Below are 16,465 nucleotides of genomic sequence, written 5' to 3'. Positions count from 1 at the left end.
TTTCCATTTAAAAAAAAAAAGAGTTCGCACTTGTGATTTTTTTGTTAATATTATCAAGCTCAAGCTCAAGGTTCAAGCATGGCTATTTTAACGTAATTATGGACTTTGAACCAGTACTAAACCTCAGCTTTACCAACGATTTCAGAAGATACAATTTGCTGAAACACGGTATAATTATTTGTACAACTGTACAACCCATTGTACAAATATCTAATCCGTGGTTCAGCATGTTTTATCTTCTGAAATCGGTGCAGTTTAGCACTAGTTCAAGGTCCACTCATGTTAAAATAACTAAAGTCATGCTTGAACCAAACTTGATTCACAACTAATCCCCCAAAATTGGAGAGTTAAATTCCTTAATCCAGGCTGACCCACGTGTGTACAACTGGTCCTTAGATTTTTATGGGAGTATCCACACCAAATAAATCTGCCACTTGCGATTTTTTTATCGTTGGTTGTGGGAGAACATTTTTATTCAAAAGAACTTGATGAATCCAAAAATTATTATTTTAGCTGAAGGTTTTTTTTTAATTTTTAAAAGTTCTTTGTGAAATCAGGCATTAATTGTAAAAATGAATTCTGCTTCCAACATAAGGTTTCTGAACTACCATTACTAAAAGTTAATCTATTTCGCACCAGGTGGCTTCATGTTCTTTAAGAAGACTTATTCCAGTTTAACCAACATCTAAAACACAAAAAAAAAATAAATTTAACAGCGCACATTTCACCCGTCCATCACCCCCTTTTGACATTGCAAATTTCGCATCAGACTTCGGAACTTTTCTTGTTCACAGTCTTTAAATCCCTTTTATTAGGTTTTTAATTATATATTTTTAATGTAATCGATTTAATTCAATTCGTTTATATTGAAATTCAAAATTATCGCAATAATATTTACCAATCAGTTTTGTAGTTATTATTAAAATGTAAGAATGAATTTAAACTTTTTCAAGAGTGTACATTCCATCATCTTCCATGTGACCAAAATCAAGATAATAAAAATAAAAATATTAATCAAGGTGTTTTTCTAAAATCAAATTAAAAATAAAATACATTCGAATTTGTATTGTTTTATAAATAAAATGCAATGTTATTTTAATAAATTACGTTTTAAAATCACCGGACGATTCTTGATTACACAAAATTATATAATTTTTCTTTGATCGTCAAGTCAACAATTTTGTGGTGTGGAGGAAACAAGGAAGAAGAATTTTTGTATTACGCTAGAAAACTAGAATATTACAAATATACATTGAGTTGGCAGTCATACATTTTAATTTAATTTTTTTTGTATTTTTTGTTTTAATAGATAAATCGAACCAACGAAATAAAAAAAATATGGAAGAATACGCCAGAGAACCATGCCCTTTCCGAATTGTTGACGATTGCGGTGGAGCATTTGCAATGGGTTGCATTGGTGGTGGTGTTTTTCAAGCGATTAAAGGTTTTCGAAATGCCCCATCTGGATTTAATCGAAGAATGGTAAGCTTTTTTTAGTTAATTGTTTGGTTTAGTTAATTCAATTATTACAAGATTTAAAATAGGAAGGGAATTGTATTTAAGAGAGCCGAAGTATTTCTAGGTTGGAGAGAAAAAAAGATTTTATCACAGCCAAATTGATAAAATTCAATAGGTGTATACACCTTTGCGCACTATAAATGCCCTGATATTTATTGATGAAGGATCCTGAAACCACTGTCAGCTGGATTCATAAAGCAACTGTCATCTCAGTTCTTTCGATCTCTACCTGGGTATCTCCAGCTACTGAGACATTCTTTCCTATTTTGTGATTTTGTGAGCGGGTATCAACTTGGTTGCGGTCTTGGTGTTTGTGGAGTTTTCCTCCTGAAATCCATGCCAGCAGCTTCAAACTTGAATGGAAATTGACTAAATGTCAAATAATTGGTCTCAAGTTTTTTAAATGGTATCTGTTGACGTTCAAGTTGTTTTTATTCAGGATAAATTAAACAATCTTTTTAATGTTCCTACCAGAAAAAATAAAGTGCAAAGACCATCCCTGGTTTAATTGCAATATAATACCTGGAAACGTTTTAGACTTAAGGTTTTTTGGAAACCTTTTACCTACTTGTATGAGAAACAAAGTTGTACTTGAGATCGGAGAATCGAGAAAAAAAAACATTTTTAATCTTCTCACCTAAATGTATCTTTGGCTGGTTATGGGCTTTGGAAAAATTTTAAAGACATAGGTGTAGGTAAACTTAGGAATAATAATTTAAGTATTGACTGTGATGAGCTGAATCAATGAAGAAGATGTTCTCAAATTCTGTTCGTCGTTAAATTAGAATTTTGTTGGTTTGGCCAATTTTTATCCTGAAAACGGGCTGAGTATCGACTAATTGCCATTTTGCTTTTCTTATCGAAAGTTTTTGAAAAAATGATGATTGCTTTTCATCATATTCCTCCATTTGTAACCTGACTTCGGTTTAGTTGTTCTTTGGGACTTATTAAAAATGGATCATGTGAAAAAAATGAAGATCTAAATAAAGTCTTGCAAAGGTCCCGATCAAAAAAACTTTGTGTAGTGTATGTGATATTGTGATTTCGAATTCTTCGGTGACTCCAGCTGCAAATCTTACTTTAGTAACTGCTCCATTATACCTATTGATAGTTATTTGTACATAGGTTTCTGGAACTCCTCCTTGCCTGGGGGTGACCCATATCAGATTTCATAGTTGTGGGTCGAATGCTTTTTCAAAATCAACTTATAATGACTCCATCATCAGCAAAGAATAACTGATTCCCATTCGGATTCCTGACTTTGCCTTCAAGCAGGAAGCCAATGACTGTGACAAAGAGCAAAGGACAAAGGAGAGCTATACTATACCTATACCTATCGATTATAGACGACTCAAAAAATTTTCAATGAAAAGAAAATTTACAAAGGAAACTCATTTTTTGCTAAAATTGTATTTATTGGTTTTCCTGATTGTGAAACAATGGCCTTCCCTTTCTTGAAGTATTTCACTTCCACACTAACAACTTCGATTTTGAGGCCGGGTACTCTTTGTAAATAAAGCCTATATAGTACATACTTGTGAAGCAAGTCGTGAAGTGAATTCATACAATTTGTATTTATTTTCAATTTTCAAATTAATTTTCTTCGAAAAATATATAGGGAGAGTAGATTCACGAGTGAAAGAGATTCCCGTACATTTTGAACGTGAAGTACTACACGTCGTGAAGCCTTGAACATGCTTTCCGTACTCCGATTCATGATGGGCACATTTCTTCGTTGCACTTCGAACCTATGAGAGGGGCATTTCGACCAAGATAGTAGTCATTTTCCTGGATATCGCTGCTTTGACTTCATCGCTTCACCACAATATTTCTTTTTTGCGTTTAAGTTTGTGCCACTTTTTAAAGTTTGTACCACTTGATTCCCCCGATAGCTTCTAATTGTTTATTTGTCATCTTCTCCATAAAAATTCTGTCAGTAGAAGACAGTGTTGTTGGGCGATCGTTTCCCCCAATATCGCTTTGCAATCTTTCAATAGAGGCTTCGACCTGGCGACCATGGAGGCCCTTCTGCGAAAACAAGTTTCGGAATCGTATAGCTCTAAGTTTCATAATAGTATTCACCGTAAGGCCCTCCGCCACGTCAAGGCTTACCCCCATTGAAGGACACTTAAAAATTGGTCCAAACAGTCTTTTTAAAAAGAAAGAAAAAACAAACACGAGATTTTAAGTTAATTTACTTGAATAGAAAGTCTTTAAAAAAAGATTTAAAACTAATATGCTACAGTTAATGCTATGAAACACAAATCCATTTTTCAATATGTACATCTAAAAAGGGAACTAATTTTATGCTATGTACATCTAAAAAGGGAACTAATTTAATGCTGCTAGGATCTAAGCTATTTTATGCTAAAGCCCTTTTTTCTTAAATCTAACTTATAACATTACTAACTTTATTAATTATTACAGTTGGGAAGTTTATCAGCGATAAAATTGAGGTCACCCATTATTGCCGGTAATTTTGCGGTTTGGGGTGGAATGTTCAGTACCATTGATTGTACTTTAGTACATTTCCGAAAGAAGGAAGATCCCTGGAATTCAATTATCAGTGGTGCAGCTACTGGAGGAATTTTAGCAGCTAGAAATGGTAATTCTAATCAAATATCATCTACTTAACTCTCACTCACTAATTTAATTTTTTTGAAAAAAAGGAATACCCGCAATGGCAGGTAGTGCCATTATTGGTGGAGTACTTCTTGCCCTAATTGAAGGTGTTGGTATCCTATTCACACGCATGTCAGCCGAACAATTCCGCAATCCAGTCCCACCGACTGAAGATCCAGCTGCATTGGGTGATCCAACGAAAGGCTTTAGTTTTGGATCGACGACGCAAGGTCAATACCAATAGCCATTAACGACGAAAGACATATAAGACAGTTATGTGGTTAAAATTCCTTCGTAGTAGTCATCTCCATTTAACCTGGTTTTTGTCCAAAAAACAAAACCAATCACCCATAAACAAAAGCTTGAAATTAATATAATTAACCCCTGGTAGGCTAAAAGGACTGTGTGTTTGAATAATATATAACTATTATTTTGGCAAATAGAAAAAAAAAAATAAAATAATATTTTAGTTTCGGTGTGAATGCGAAAACAATGTAATTGAATGTGTGAATGAATAATGTATACATTATTATTTTTTTTTTTGTTATTTTTTTCTCCCCTTTAAACTTGGCCAATTTTATTATTGATTCTTCTTTCAAATAAAACAAAAAAGAAATAATCTTCAAGATAAATTCATTTTGAGTTAAATGAGTTTTGTCACTTTATCCGTTGGATGGCGCTTTATATTGTATGCTGTTGTAATGATAAAGTGGCAAATGGCTTGTTTTAAAGCCTCGGCTCCGGAGCGAGGATCTTTTTTCTATTCTCTAGGAATAATTCTTTATTTATTTTGTCTGAGAAATAATTCCAGAGATAGGAATAGAAACTTTAAACTGTATCATTGTTATTTTAGTAAAACAACAACAAAAATCAAAATGTAATAAAACTTCGTTTTTCTTTGTATATTGTACATAACATAATAAAAACCGAAGACAAATTAATTTCTATACACACATTAAACTAAGGTTTAGTTTTTTTTTTGTTTTTTTGTTGCAACAATGGATAATTTTAAACAAGAATCTAAATGATAATAAAGAATATAAATGTACATCTTCATCATTGATAAATACTGTTTTGTTTTTCTTTTAATCGGAGAGTTTACATATTTTTGCTGTAATTGTTTATGTCTTCAAAGGAGATACCATAAAATATAATATTTTGTTTCCCATCATCGTAAAATAATGTTTGTTCAAAATCTCAGATTTGATTTTTTTACGAATCCATAAAATTAATATTATAATACCCACTTCGCAAATTAGAATGGAAAGACAAAAGAAATTCAAATAGGTTCAAATATTTTAAATTCTAGTGTAGTATCATTTTATTTATTTTACGTCTTAAACATTTTATCATCGTATATATCCATACAATATTCTACTACGGCATAAACTACCAACAACCGTCGTTCGACACCTCGTTTGTGTTTATCCGTGATCAGTGGATGAAGAGGGTCCGGTTTACTGAGACGATCAATAATATCTGTTAATACACCACCAGAAAAGACTTGAAGTCTATCCCATGTTGTTTTGCGTAGCCTTAAAAAAAAAAATAAATTTTCTTAAGTTTAAAGTAAAAAAAAAAAGAATTTTAAATAAAACCTTACATGCAACATTGGTACAATGGTGCTAAGATATCAAGAAAATCTTTATTTGGATTTCCAAATGCTTTTCCATTATCGATTAGAACAACACGATCCTCGCGTGTTTCGTAATGATGTCTATCTCCATTTTGTATTAGATAATCGAATATGGCTACATCGATCAAGTCTAGGAGTCTTGATGTTTCTAATTTATTTTTGAGTGATCTAAATTCAAAAAGAAATATTGAAAGAATTTGAAGAATTACAAGATTAAACTCTGCTTACTTGCAGTAATTCATATCATCTTCCCATGGAGCTCTGACTCCATCTTTGTACGTTCGTTGCCACGGTGAGCGTTTTTTTGAAAGGGATCCAGGAATAAGATAAAGGAGAACACCTTCAATCATGTTATTTTCATCGCCGCAGACTGTTTCATCTTCGTTGCAATAATGACATTTACCAAACACACAGTACTCCGTTGAGTTTTCTCCTTCTGCAATGAAAAAGGGGGATTTATTCATAGAAATTAGAATTCAAGTAACAATTTAAAGAGACAGCTTGTATCCATATGGTAATTTTCGATTTTATAACCCTTGCTTCAGTAAACACCATATACCAAAAACTTAACTAATTTAGCGCCAAGAAAAACAGAACACAAATCTATCACATGAACTCCACTATTTCTGGTATGTATCCAGCTTTCAAACATAAACCATATTAAACTGTTGCTCAAAGAAAGACCAATTTTCAGGAAATTCGATCATCAAAGTTTATTAAACCCATATTTGTAGCTTAAGCACAATGCGATGGCCAAATCAAAAGGATGAATGTGAGATTTGTAGCTTACTGCAATAGAACTCAACTTAAACATCTTAAGTAACTGTTATTTGTTATTTTGAATTGTCTGTTCTTTTGTTCTTCAAAGATTAGAAGAATTTTTATCAGAAGTCTAAGTAATTAAAGCTTCAGTTTTACCTTGCAATTAGGTTTTTTTCAATTTTCTTTCTTGTGGATTATTTATATAATAAGCTGTCAAGCCGATCTTAAATAATGCACTAATCATCAAATTTAATGAAAAAACTGCACAATCAAAATTCCAGAAGGAAAAATAAATGCGGTTGCTGTTTTAGTTGGAAATTATTACATAACACGAGAGTGAGGAAAAGTATGCAGCGATGATGAATAAGAACAGATTATACTGGCACAGGTTGCTTGGAAATCGAAGTTTTGTTAAGAAATTGGTCAATAAATTCAAATTCAAGTTGTTGTTTTTTTATTTTTTGTGAAATATCCAAAATAAACAAAATTACTTGCTTGCCTTTTAACTCGCATTCAAAAGGCTAAAGTACTTCTCTTTTGGATGTAGTACACAGTGATTTATTGGGTTCCATGCAAAATATAACACCTGAAGAGAAAAGATATTTCATGACTTTAATTGATGGTTTTATCATATTTATAACAACGTACAAGAAAAGTTGGATGTTTTTAAATGTCTCCAGGAATATGTTGGAATGTTTTAAACTCGATTTTCAAAAAAACATAAGATCGGCATCGGATAACGAAGTAGTATATAAGAACGGACGAGTTATGCAGTATTTTAAGAAGGGCTTATCAGCAGAATGCCCTTTGGCTTAAAGAAAAAATCAGTACTTAGTAGAAATGCCAAAATATATGCTCTTGGATGCTTAACTAATTTAACCCTCTGTAGACACACCTCTTTTTTGCGAATTTGGTTTATATTTTTTCATGTCACTAAAACTTTTGTTGGTCTCACTATTTTATAGAGAATCATATATGATATTGATGAATAATTTTCCGAGGAATTCGAATATTGTATTCACAATTCCAATTTATTTTCACCCTTATAAAGACAATTTTTTGTGACCACTTTTTATTTTTGTCCTGCCAAATTCGCACCCTTGTTCCGACAGAGGGTTAAGATTATGATCTGAGAAAAAGTAAGTTATTTAAAAAAGCCTAAAAAACAATTATTTTAAAGACGCGTTTTAAAAAAATATGTTTGGGAAACATGAAAACTTGTTGACAAAATTCATTGTTATGTGATGTTCATTGCATGGGCATATTTTTAGTGACCATTCTCTTAAAGTCGGCAAAGACATCAGAAACTTAAATAAATTACAGTCTTGAATAAAGACCTCTTTCCGAAGTTTCCAAAAATATCATTAATTTTGAAAATGCTAACAACTAAAAGTAATGTTTTTTTTTTTTCTGGTAATCACACGGTCACGATCAAATCACAGATTATATCAATTTATTTTTTTTTTTCTATGCAAAAAGAACTTTTCTTTAACTTAACAAGAGACAGCCCTTTGGCTAACTAATTACAATCTTGTACTGCCACTGTCTCCCTTCACAATAATCATAAAACTTGCACCTAAACGGATGTTCCAATTATCTCACACACACAACGTGTCATGTCAAAATTGGTGGTTGCTTTCTTGGCAGGCGATTCATTGCTATTGTCTAGCATTGAATTGTATTAAAATGTTTTGGTTTCAAAAAAAGAGCAAAAAAAAAAAAAAACAAATTTATAAGTACACAATAGAATTTACCTGTAATAGTCATAGTATGTCTTAATTCCGAATCAGCCTTCTCATACATTTCCTCTTTTAAATTTATTCTCCTACCAACTGCTATCGGTGTCCATCGGAAATTTAGAACTGCTCCCAAATAAAATGCATACACCTCAGCAGTATGTCTATCCTTGCCACCATAAACAGGTCCATCAATGGCCACATCCCTGTCATACCATTGTGGCTTGAATATGATTTTCTGTTGGTTTGCCAATTTGAGAAGTATTTTTAATTGTGTACCTCTGGGTAGATTCTGTGCTTTCGTAATTGGCTCGAGACGAAGTGATTGCAACAACTGTCCCATTGAAGAGTCATACATTGGATAGATTTCATTTTCTTGGGGCCACTTGAATAAAATCATAAATCATATAAAAATAAATAAACTAAAAGTGCTGGAGTTAACTTACCCAATTAGCAATATCCCAAAGTATACTAGCATTCTCGTAAGGAGCTGGCTTATAATTCCTCAGCAACTTATTCCGATACATAAAGAATCTTGGATTGCGATTCAAATAGACTGGCTTCAAGTGGCGCATTTTACTGCGAATCATATTCTCCAGTGCCCTCATACTACTGAGTTTTCCCTCCTCAGCATTCAGGTAATACATGAAGTAGAAATTAGCACCAGCTACAATCACAACGAGAGTGACCAGTGCTACAACAATAAAGACAGTTCGCTTGTTTGTCATCTGTTCGTAGTTCGCGCCTGGTACATTTGATTTGAACTCAAGATATGGATGATCACAACTAATGTGCCAAAGGCGACGATCGTGTGCCTATGACGAGTAGGATCCCTTTGTTGGCTGCAGTACTTCATTCAGTTTTATTTCATACAAATGTTTGTTGGTTTCTATTTTTTTGTTTTACACTCTGAAGAGATACAAGATCAAAAAAAGACAAAGAATTTGCAAATTTTATGAAACGTTTTTACATAAAATAACATTGAGAATATGTAAGTCGTCTCTCGGCGGGTATATTTTTATTCTCTTTCTCACAGGTTTATTTTGAAGAAGAGATCTTAAGAACAAAAATAATTGCCTATTGTTTTATGCTAATAATAAAAAGTGCATATAATAATTATTCACCCCGTCGTCCATTCGAGAGCTCTATGCTATGCAAGAATTGTAAATACACGAGTGTAAATTCTAAATATTGCCGCGCCAATGACCTCGATCAGAGAACAATAATAATATATAAAATAGGAATCACCTTATTACCAGTCACCAGCAAAAAGAGTGTGAGGCGACAGAGGAATGCATATTTTGAGAAATAAATGCTGATGTTTGTTGAGTTGGTGGAAATGTTGTTTCTCTTGGTATTGTTTTTAAAAATTTAATTTACGGCAAGTTTTCAAAGTTTAAAAATAGAAAACAAAACGTAAAATTGTGCGTGTAGTTTTGTATTTTTTTGTGTTCAGTAGATGTTAGATACCGGTGTAGTTTTTTTTTTAAATTCCAAACGTCAAAATAAACAGGAAACAGCTGATTTTGACAGACAAAATAAATTTGCAGAACTGCCAGATAGAAAATTTAAATCAATTCATTACGAAACTTTACGTTACGAACGGTTACTTTGCGTACTATAACTTAAATTTTCAAAAGGAACTTTATAAGGTTCAATATATTGAACATTACCATGATAGCCGTTTTGGGGCGACTTTCCATTAGGGTCGCACGCCTAGAGTTGTGATTTTATTTTTTACAGTGAGCTTAGGGTCTCAATAGAATACCTTTAAAATATTAAGGTTAGGAAACACCCTTAAGTATGATAAAAAAAAAATATTTAAATTTTTCATACAAAATGTATGCAAATGACGACCACGAAGAATTTGAAGTTTGAGGCGTATAAAAGTTAGATGCGTATGGGGGGGCATGCTGCCCCCCTGCAACCCCCCTGCTTGGGCTCACTATAGGATTTGAGGTGGGGATAAGTTTGGGTATGTAAAAAGAACTTCAAAAAAATATTTTTTTTTCTTCGCGGTCGTCATTTGCATGCATTTTGTATGAAAAAATGAACTTTAAAAAATTAATTAAAAATATAAATACACGTTTTTTAACTTTAAAATTGTTATTTTTATTACTTTTAGCCATTAATCTTTCACATAAAATTATTCGCGTATTAAAATTCGTGCGACCCTAAAGGAAAGTTGAGCCGCCGTTTTTTTATAATCCCACTTGATCCATATAGATCATTAACTAACACGTATTACAACAACTATATGAGATCTTGCTTTTCATCAGGATCACGATTCATGATTCTGATGAAAAGCAATATCACGATTCGTCACCTTACTGAAAGCAAAATCTTATATGTAGTTGTTGTAATACGTATTAATTAATGATCTATATGGATCAAGTGGGATAATAAAAAACGGCTAATAGCCCTGTTTCATTGGAAGTGGTAGTCTACTAATAGTAGATGTTTTGGTTAATTAGTACTATCATTTACTCATGCTCTTCTTTCCGAGTAGATACGATTTGTATGGAATTCGTTTAAAGTGTGTTTTATTGAAAATCGCTAGTAAACTACTAGTAGTACTTTTCCACCTCCCAAAGGAACAGAGCTAGAAATGGGAGTAAGGAGATGAGATATACATTTCTGTTTGAAATTTGACATATTTTTAGTTCGTCCGTAAGCATACTATTTTGGTGGCGCTGTTTTTCTCCTTGATAGTACTAAAGATTTTATATACAAAGTACAAGCATCGCATATATCTGTCAACATAGACGACTTCTACACGAAGACGTAGACGCACAAGATGCACATAAGAGTAAAGGATAATTCGATATTTCTCTCTCGCTTGTTCTCATGTGCATCTTGTGCGTCTACGTCTTCGTGTAGAACCAGACATTCGTGGAGAACCAGACATACGAACAAAAACGCTTTGCGAAGCGCTCACCCGGTTTTTCTAGTAGAATAGAAAAAAAAAGTCATGTGTGCAATTCACACGTAGTAGAAGTGAAACCTTAAAAAAAATTTTTTCTTGCAAAAAAAAAAAAATAAACCTATTTTTATTCTATCTCCTTTAAATACATGTTTTTTATATGACAACATATATTAATTTTATATCATCTTAAAGCTTATTGTTTCAGCTCAAAATATTTATATCGTTATATATTTATGTCTATACAACATCTACAAAAAGAGCTTATTTTTTTCAAACCAAATCACTTTTCATCAAAAAAGCAAAAAAATCAATCTTTTTTCTCTTTTAACACCATTAAATATATTTTTTTAAATGACAACCTATAGTAAATTTTATATCATCTGAAAGGTTATTTCACTTTTATATAACGTATGAATCATATTTCTAACATGCCTAGAAAAAAAATAAGAATTTTTTAAAGCCAAATATGTCGAAATTTCAAGCTGATATTACGGTACTTCCTACACTGGTCATCGTCAACAGATCTCCACAGGTGTTTTGAGGTATTTTTCAAGTTTTTCAATTTAAGATTGTGTAACTTGTAGAGTTCGTACAGTTTATTGTGATAAATCAAAAGGTTATGTTATCAGCATGCGTATTAAAGTTAAATCAAATTTGTATGTGAACTAGATCAAAAGATATAACGTGTGTAGAAAAAAAAACATCTTTTTACCGTTACCTCAGAATTTTGAATATGAAATTAATTGAAATTTTGTACATTTATAGTTTATTACCTATTTCATTCATCTATCTATTAAAACAAAAAAGTTATAACAAGTTAAATGTTCGTGTCGCGTTTTCGTTTGATCTTGTTTCAAATCACTACGATACTAAAGAAGTTTTCACTTCAAAAAAACAGAATTTTCTTTAAAGAATAGCAGAATTTTGAAGTCAGGAATTACTCTTAGGGCCATTTGCTGAATCGAAACTTAAATAATTTATGTTGAACATAAATTCTTATTCTCTACTTTTTCCTCTGCGTAAACTGTCACATAAGGATTTATGTTGAACATAAATCTTTAAGTTTCGATTCAGCAAACGGCTCTTATTTACTTACTTGTGTGAGTAAAAAATATCTGCCATATCTGTACACGGAAAAAATGTACCCTATGGCGTATACGTACTTTTTGGTATTTCTATTTCTACCTAGATTTAATTTAATGAAGCTTCCTTGAAAAAATGTTTAGACACAGAATACACATAGTGAAAGAATAATCCATGAACGCTTTAGTATAATCATAAGTAAAGTAATGCATAACTCCTCTTTCGGAGTGGCCAATTTTTGTGTGTTATCGTAAAGTCACAGGGAAATGAATTCACCACTCCACCCATCATGGCAGGTAGGTAGAAATGGCGGCCTCAAGAGTGCTCAGAAAAGCCCAATTAGCGCTGATTTTCCCCGATTCAATACCATAATTCTTGTGACCGGTTTGGTCGGTTCTCACAAGAACTTGTGTATTTATCGATCTATCAAGCGACGTGACGTAAAGAATGTAAAGTATTCTATGGGTTCTAAGAGGCCCTTAAACTTTGATTCATATTTACCAAAGGTTTGAGGCGAGTTCGTCCAGCAGAGTCTCCTACTCAAAAGGGTTTCTGTGAAATCCAATGGCGTAAAATTTTAAAATTTTAATTTAAAAAACAGACTGCTTTGCTTTTGCAATTTACTTAATCGTTTAAAATTTTGCGCCAATGAGCTTTCTTATGGAAAATTCTTAGGTCTTTACTTCAGAGAGATGGCTAAGGAAGTCTAGGAACGAAGCACCGAAAGCTTGATGTTTTGATTGAGATAGGGCTATTCAGTTGCAAAGAAAATATTCTAATGTCTCTTTCTCCTGTTTAGCCCTTCAACTTCGACAATATGGGCATTGTAGCGTATACCAGAGATTAGTTGTGTGCCCAGTTAAGGATATGTTTATCCCAAACCAAAAAGAAATTACACCCACGGACTTTCTTTACTTTTTGAAAAGGAGAATAATAGGACGCGTGAAGGCGTCGTCGGTCGACGAACAGAGAACAGCACAAATAAAGTAAAAAAAAATTAGTTCTAGAAAATAACCACTTTATTAAACAATTAAAACTAAAGTACATTATATTAATAAAAAAAAAAAAAAACACTTTTATGTTTTTGTGTGCAAAAAGTTTGATATGTTTTGATTTATTTATTATTTTTGAATAAATTGTGTAAATTTAAATTTTTATAATAAATCCATGTGAATTTTCTTTTTTAAATTATGTTTGCAATTCTTTAAAGTGAATTAATATTTTAAATTCCCGACTATATAATTTGACAAACATACATACATAAACATTATACGTATACAATACCACTACTACAATCATAAAGAAATTTCCTACTAATTTATTTAACACTTCCATTAATTTTTTTTTTAATTTCATTTTTAAATATATAGCTCGATGCGATAAATTTAATTATTTGAACCATGTAATTTTTATTTGAGCAAATTATTAAAAATCATAAAAATCATTAAGAAGAAATAATTAAAACGAAAATTTATTTTATTTCGTAGCTAAAGCTTTTTAAAAATATTCATAAAATCTTAAACTTGAATAAACACTAACGCCCACTACTATAGATCCAGCTGAGATAAGAATGTTGGAAATTGCTTGTAGGACAGCTGTTAAATAAGAAAAGAAAAATTAATTATAACAAGTAAAGTATGGAGTTATTAAATTATGTTGATGTTTTACCTCCATTGCATATGCTGTCGAGGGCATTTTCAACGTAACCATTTTCATTGTCACAGAGGCACAGCTTGACTTTCGATGACATGAACTTTGCCACGCCTATTGTTCTATTTGCATTTTCCATGCTGCATACCATATTTGGTTCGCAATCACTGGTACTGGAGCATTTATGACGTAGTCCTGTGGAATAAAAATATATTTTTATAATTATAATGTTTGTTAATTATACATACATTACATATGTGTATAGGTATATAAACCGAAGAAAAATATATGTTTTAAATAATCCAGTTCTGAGAGCATGCAAATCAGGGGCCGAATCGTTTAAGTTGATGTTTGATAGTTGACAGTCAAATTGGAGTTTTTTGTATGCCCTTCAGCTCATAAATCAACAACAATATGAATATGACTGTCACCTTAGCCGATTCGACCCCAGGTGAATATAAGCGTCAAAATCATGAGGTGCGAAATTTCGAAGTCCGAATTATTACAAGTTCAACATTGTTTTATGATAAATATTTTATGCTAAAATGTTCACTATAGCTATCATTTATGGGTTCATAAATGGGCAGAGCACAAAAAGTGTATTCTTCAATTCACACCAAAACACCAAAAATAGTAGGTACTGGGACGAATGTCCCTAATGATCTCTTTAAAACGACTTTAGGGGTCCAAAAACAGTGTCATTTTGAATTATTTAGCATTGCTATTAAAGAAGTAGGTAGGCCTTTAATAAATCAAAAAATTTATGACTATATTTCGTTCTCCAAGGACCAATTTACATAGCAATTTCCGCCCAAGTAACATTTTCGTAGCTTCGAGTTGTTAAAGTGTTCGATGTATGCTTTTTAGAAGTGAACTCCGTGACTACTGCTATATTTCATACTTCGTTGCAACTTCTGACATTTATTTACTAATCATAAGCTCTATATTTTAGTTTCATAACATCTTCAAGCTCTATAGCCTTATAATAAAGCTATATTAATATGCTCTTATACACTTTAAAATACAACTTTCCACGAGCCTTACTTCATTTCTAATACATATGCTTTAAAAAGTCATTTTTTGAGAAAGACAAATGCTCTTTAGAGCCAATCAGCAGCCTTTTGTTTTAATTTGTACCCATACAAACAAAAAAGCCATAGAATCGCCTACCAACACCAAAATAAACAAAACCATAAACAGGGTGATTCCTTTTTAAAACACCTATTTATTAAACGCGTTTTGTGCATGTCCAAAATACCTAGGCCAAAAGGGATTTTTTTTTATAGTTTTTTTGGTAGTTTTTTTGATACGTCATACTGTTGTGACTGAAAAAAGAAATCAGTGACACGTTTCAGTTCTTTTATAAAAAATAAAACTGACTTTATTCCAATCTTAAGCATAACAATGAGGAAAGCTTTATTGTGCAGTGTGCACATTATGTACTTCTCATAAATAAATATACTCAAAATAAAAAAAAAAATTAAAAAAAAACAGACAAAATTATGTCAGTACAAAATTCTACTTCATGAAACAACGTATAAACGTGGTTAAGTGTTAAATGTCATAATTTGTATTGAAAAACTTTATCAAAATATGGTCAAAATATAAATAACAATAAAATAAAAAACAAATATTTTAAAATACTTTTTTTCCAGATTCTTCTCCAAATAGCCCAGTCAAATTAGATCGAAAATACTATGTTTTAGACCCAAATTAATCGCCCGCCGTTGATCACATTTTTGTTGGTTTTATAGAGGTTGGTTTTATATGAGACGTGTATGGTAAACTTTTCTATTCCGGGATGTGTTAAAGTTTACGCTGTTTTATGAATACCACTATTATTTATTCAGAGTCCTGAAGTGTTCCGGGAAATGATCCTTTGACCACAATAGTTTTTTAGGTTGCCACAATTGTATTTTAGGTTTTATCTTACAGCGTAAACGAAATATTTTTGGCCTCGATTTTTGATCACAAAAATAAAAATAAAATTAATATATCCCATCAAACAAGCGTTCCCGGGATGACGGTTAATTGATAAACGCTACTTAAAAATGCAATGATAAATCTATATATGTAATTTCAAATTTAAAAATATCTTGCAGTACCTTTTCCACGTTAGATGATTAAAATGTTGAAACTTTAAGTCATTTCCGTAGAGTGAGTCATAATTCTTGGGTTTTTATCAAAATCAAAAAATTTGTTTATATGAAATTCAAAATTCAAATACCTAGAAATAATTGACTGTAATGTGATTTTAAGCCATTTGAATCTCAGGTTTTGAGTTATGGCAGTGTTCTGGAAACGCTTTTTTTCTATATTAGATGACATAAAATATAAATAAAAACATTTTATTACTAAAACAAATATTATTAGATGAGAAATAATCTTCAATTTAACATTGTTTTGAGCCTACAAAAAATGCCTGGAACCCAAATTTTCCACCTCCATGATTTTGACCGTTATGTAAAATATACATAAATGTATGTATGGATTATTTTGTTCTTTTTTCAATTTGTTTGTTGATGATTGATC

At 31.7% G+C, this 16,465-nt stretch overlaps 3 protein-coding genes across 4 annotated transcripts in view; 1 reads left to right on the top strand and 2 right to left on the bottom strand.

Annotated features, from left to right (window-relative positions):
* Positions 1-737: 737 nt before the first annotated feature.
* On the top strand, positions 738-5,089 carry LOC129914824 (mitochondrial import inner membrane translocase subunit Tim17-B). Its single transcript, XM_055994240.1, has 4 exons — positions 738-926; positions 1,310-1,482; positions 3,946-4,123; positions 4,188-5,089. The coding sequence occupies exons 2-4, from the start codon at positions 1,339-1,341 to the stop codon at positions 4,382-4,384; spliced, it is 519 nt and encodes a 172-aa protein (XP_055850215.1). The 5' UTR covers positions 738-926; positions 1,310-1,338; the 3' UTR covers positions 4,385-5,089.
* Positions 5,090-5,434: 345 nt separating this feature from the next.
* LOC129914823 (glycosaminoglycan xylosylkinase homolog) lies at positions 5,435-9,759 on the bottom strand. Of its 2 annotated transcripts, none has more exons than XM_055994238.1 (6): positions 9,523-9,759; positions 8,721-9,183; positions 8,293-8,659; positions 6,005-6,212; positions 5,744-5,944; positions 5,435-5,675 (listed from the first exon to the last, which is right to left on the bottom strand). In XM_055994238.1, the coding sequence occupies exons 2-6, from the start codon at positions 9,000-9,002 to the stop codon at positions 5,471-5,473; spliced, it is 1,263 nt and encodes a 420-aa protein (XP_055850213.1). In that variant the 5' UTR covers positions 9,003-9,183; positions 9,523-9,759; the 3' UTR covers positions 5,435-5,470. The 2 variants fall into 2 exon arrangements, with proteins under 2 accessions (XP_055850213.1, XP_055850214.1); XM_055994239.1 differs by having other exon boundaries at positions 9,531-9,759.
* A 3,621-nt stretch (positions 9,760-13,380) lies between these two features.
* The window catches only part of LOC129914143 (uncharacterized), a 38,507-nt gene continuing 35,422 nt past the window's right edge, over positions 13,381-16,465 (bottom strand). Inside the window, exons 4-5 of the mRNA XM_055993224.1 lie at positions 13,952-14,128; positions 13,381-13,878 (exon numbers count right to left, since the gene is read on the bottom strand). Of these exons, the coding sequence (XP_055849199.1) occupies positions 13,781-13,878; positions 13,952-14,128 (275 nt within the window). The 3' untranslated portion in view covers positions 13,381-13,780. The remainder of the gene's footprint in view (positions 13,879-13,951; positions 14,129-16,465) is intronic.

This window comes from Episyrphus balteatus, chromosome 3 (genome assembly GCF_945859705.1).
Source record: "Episyrphus balteatus chromosome 3, idEpiBalt1.1, whole genome shotgun sequence".
Lineage (NCBI taxonomy): Eukaryota > Metazoa > Arthropoda > Insecta > Diptera > Syrphidae > Episyrphus > Episyrphus balteatus.
This window is presented reverse-complemented; position numbering and strand designations above follow the sequence as displayed.

Bases quoted from the DNA above. Each gene is read 5' to 3' on its own strand.
- LOC129914824 (XM_055994240.1), top strand. From the start codon at position 1,339: ATGGAAGAATACGCCAGAGAACCATGCCCTTTCCGAATTGTTGACGAT. The intron at 1,483-3,945 runs GTAAGCTTTTTT...TAATTATTACAG, and splicing joins CTGGATTTAATCGAAGAATG to TTGGGAAGTTTATCAGCGAT. The intron at 4,124-4,187 runs GTAATTCTAATC...TTTGAAAAAAAG, and splicing joins AATTTTAGCAGCTAGAAATG to GAATACCCGCAATGGCAGGT.
- LOC129914823 (XM_055994238.1), bottom strand. From the start codon at position 9,002: ATGACAAACAAGCGAACTGTCTTTATTGTTGTAGCACTGGTCACTCTC. The intron at 8,660-8,720 runs GTAAGTTAACTC...ATTTTATTCAAG, and splicing joins TTTGGGATATTGCTAATTGG to TGGCCCCAAGAAAATGAAAT. The intron at 5,945-6,004 runs GTAAGCAGAGTT...TTTTGAATTTAG, and splicing joins GATGATATGAATTACTGCAA to ATCACTCAAAAATAAATTAG.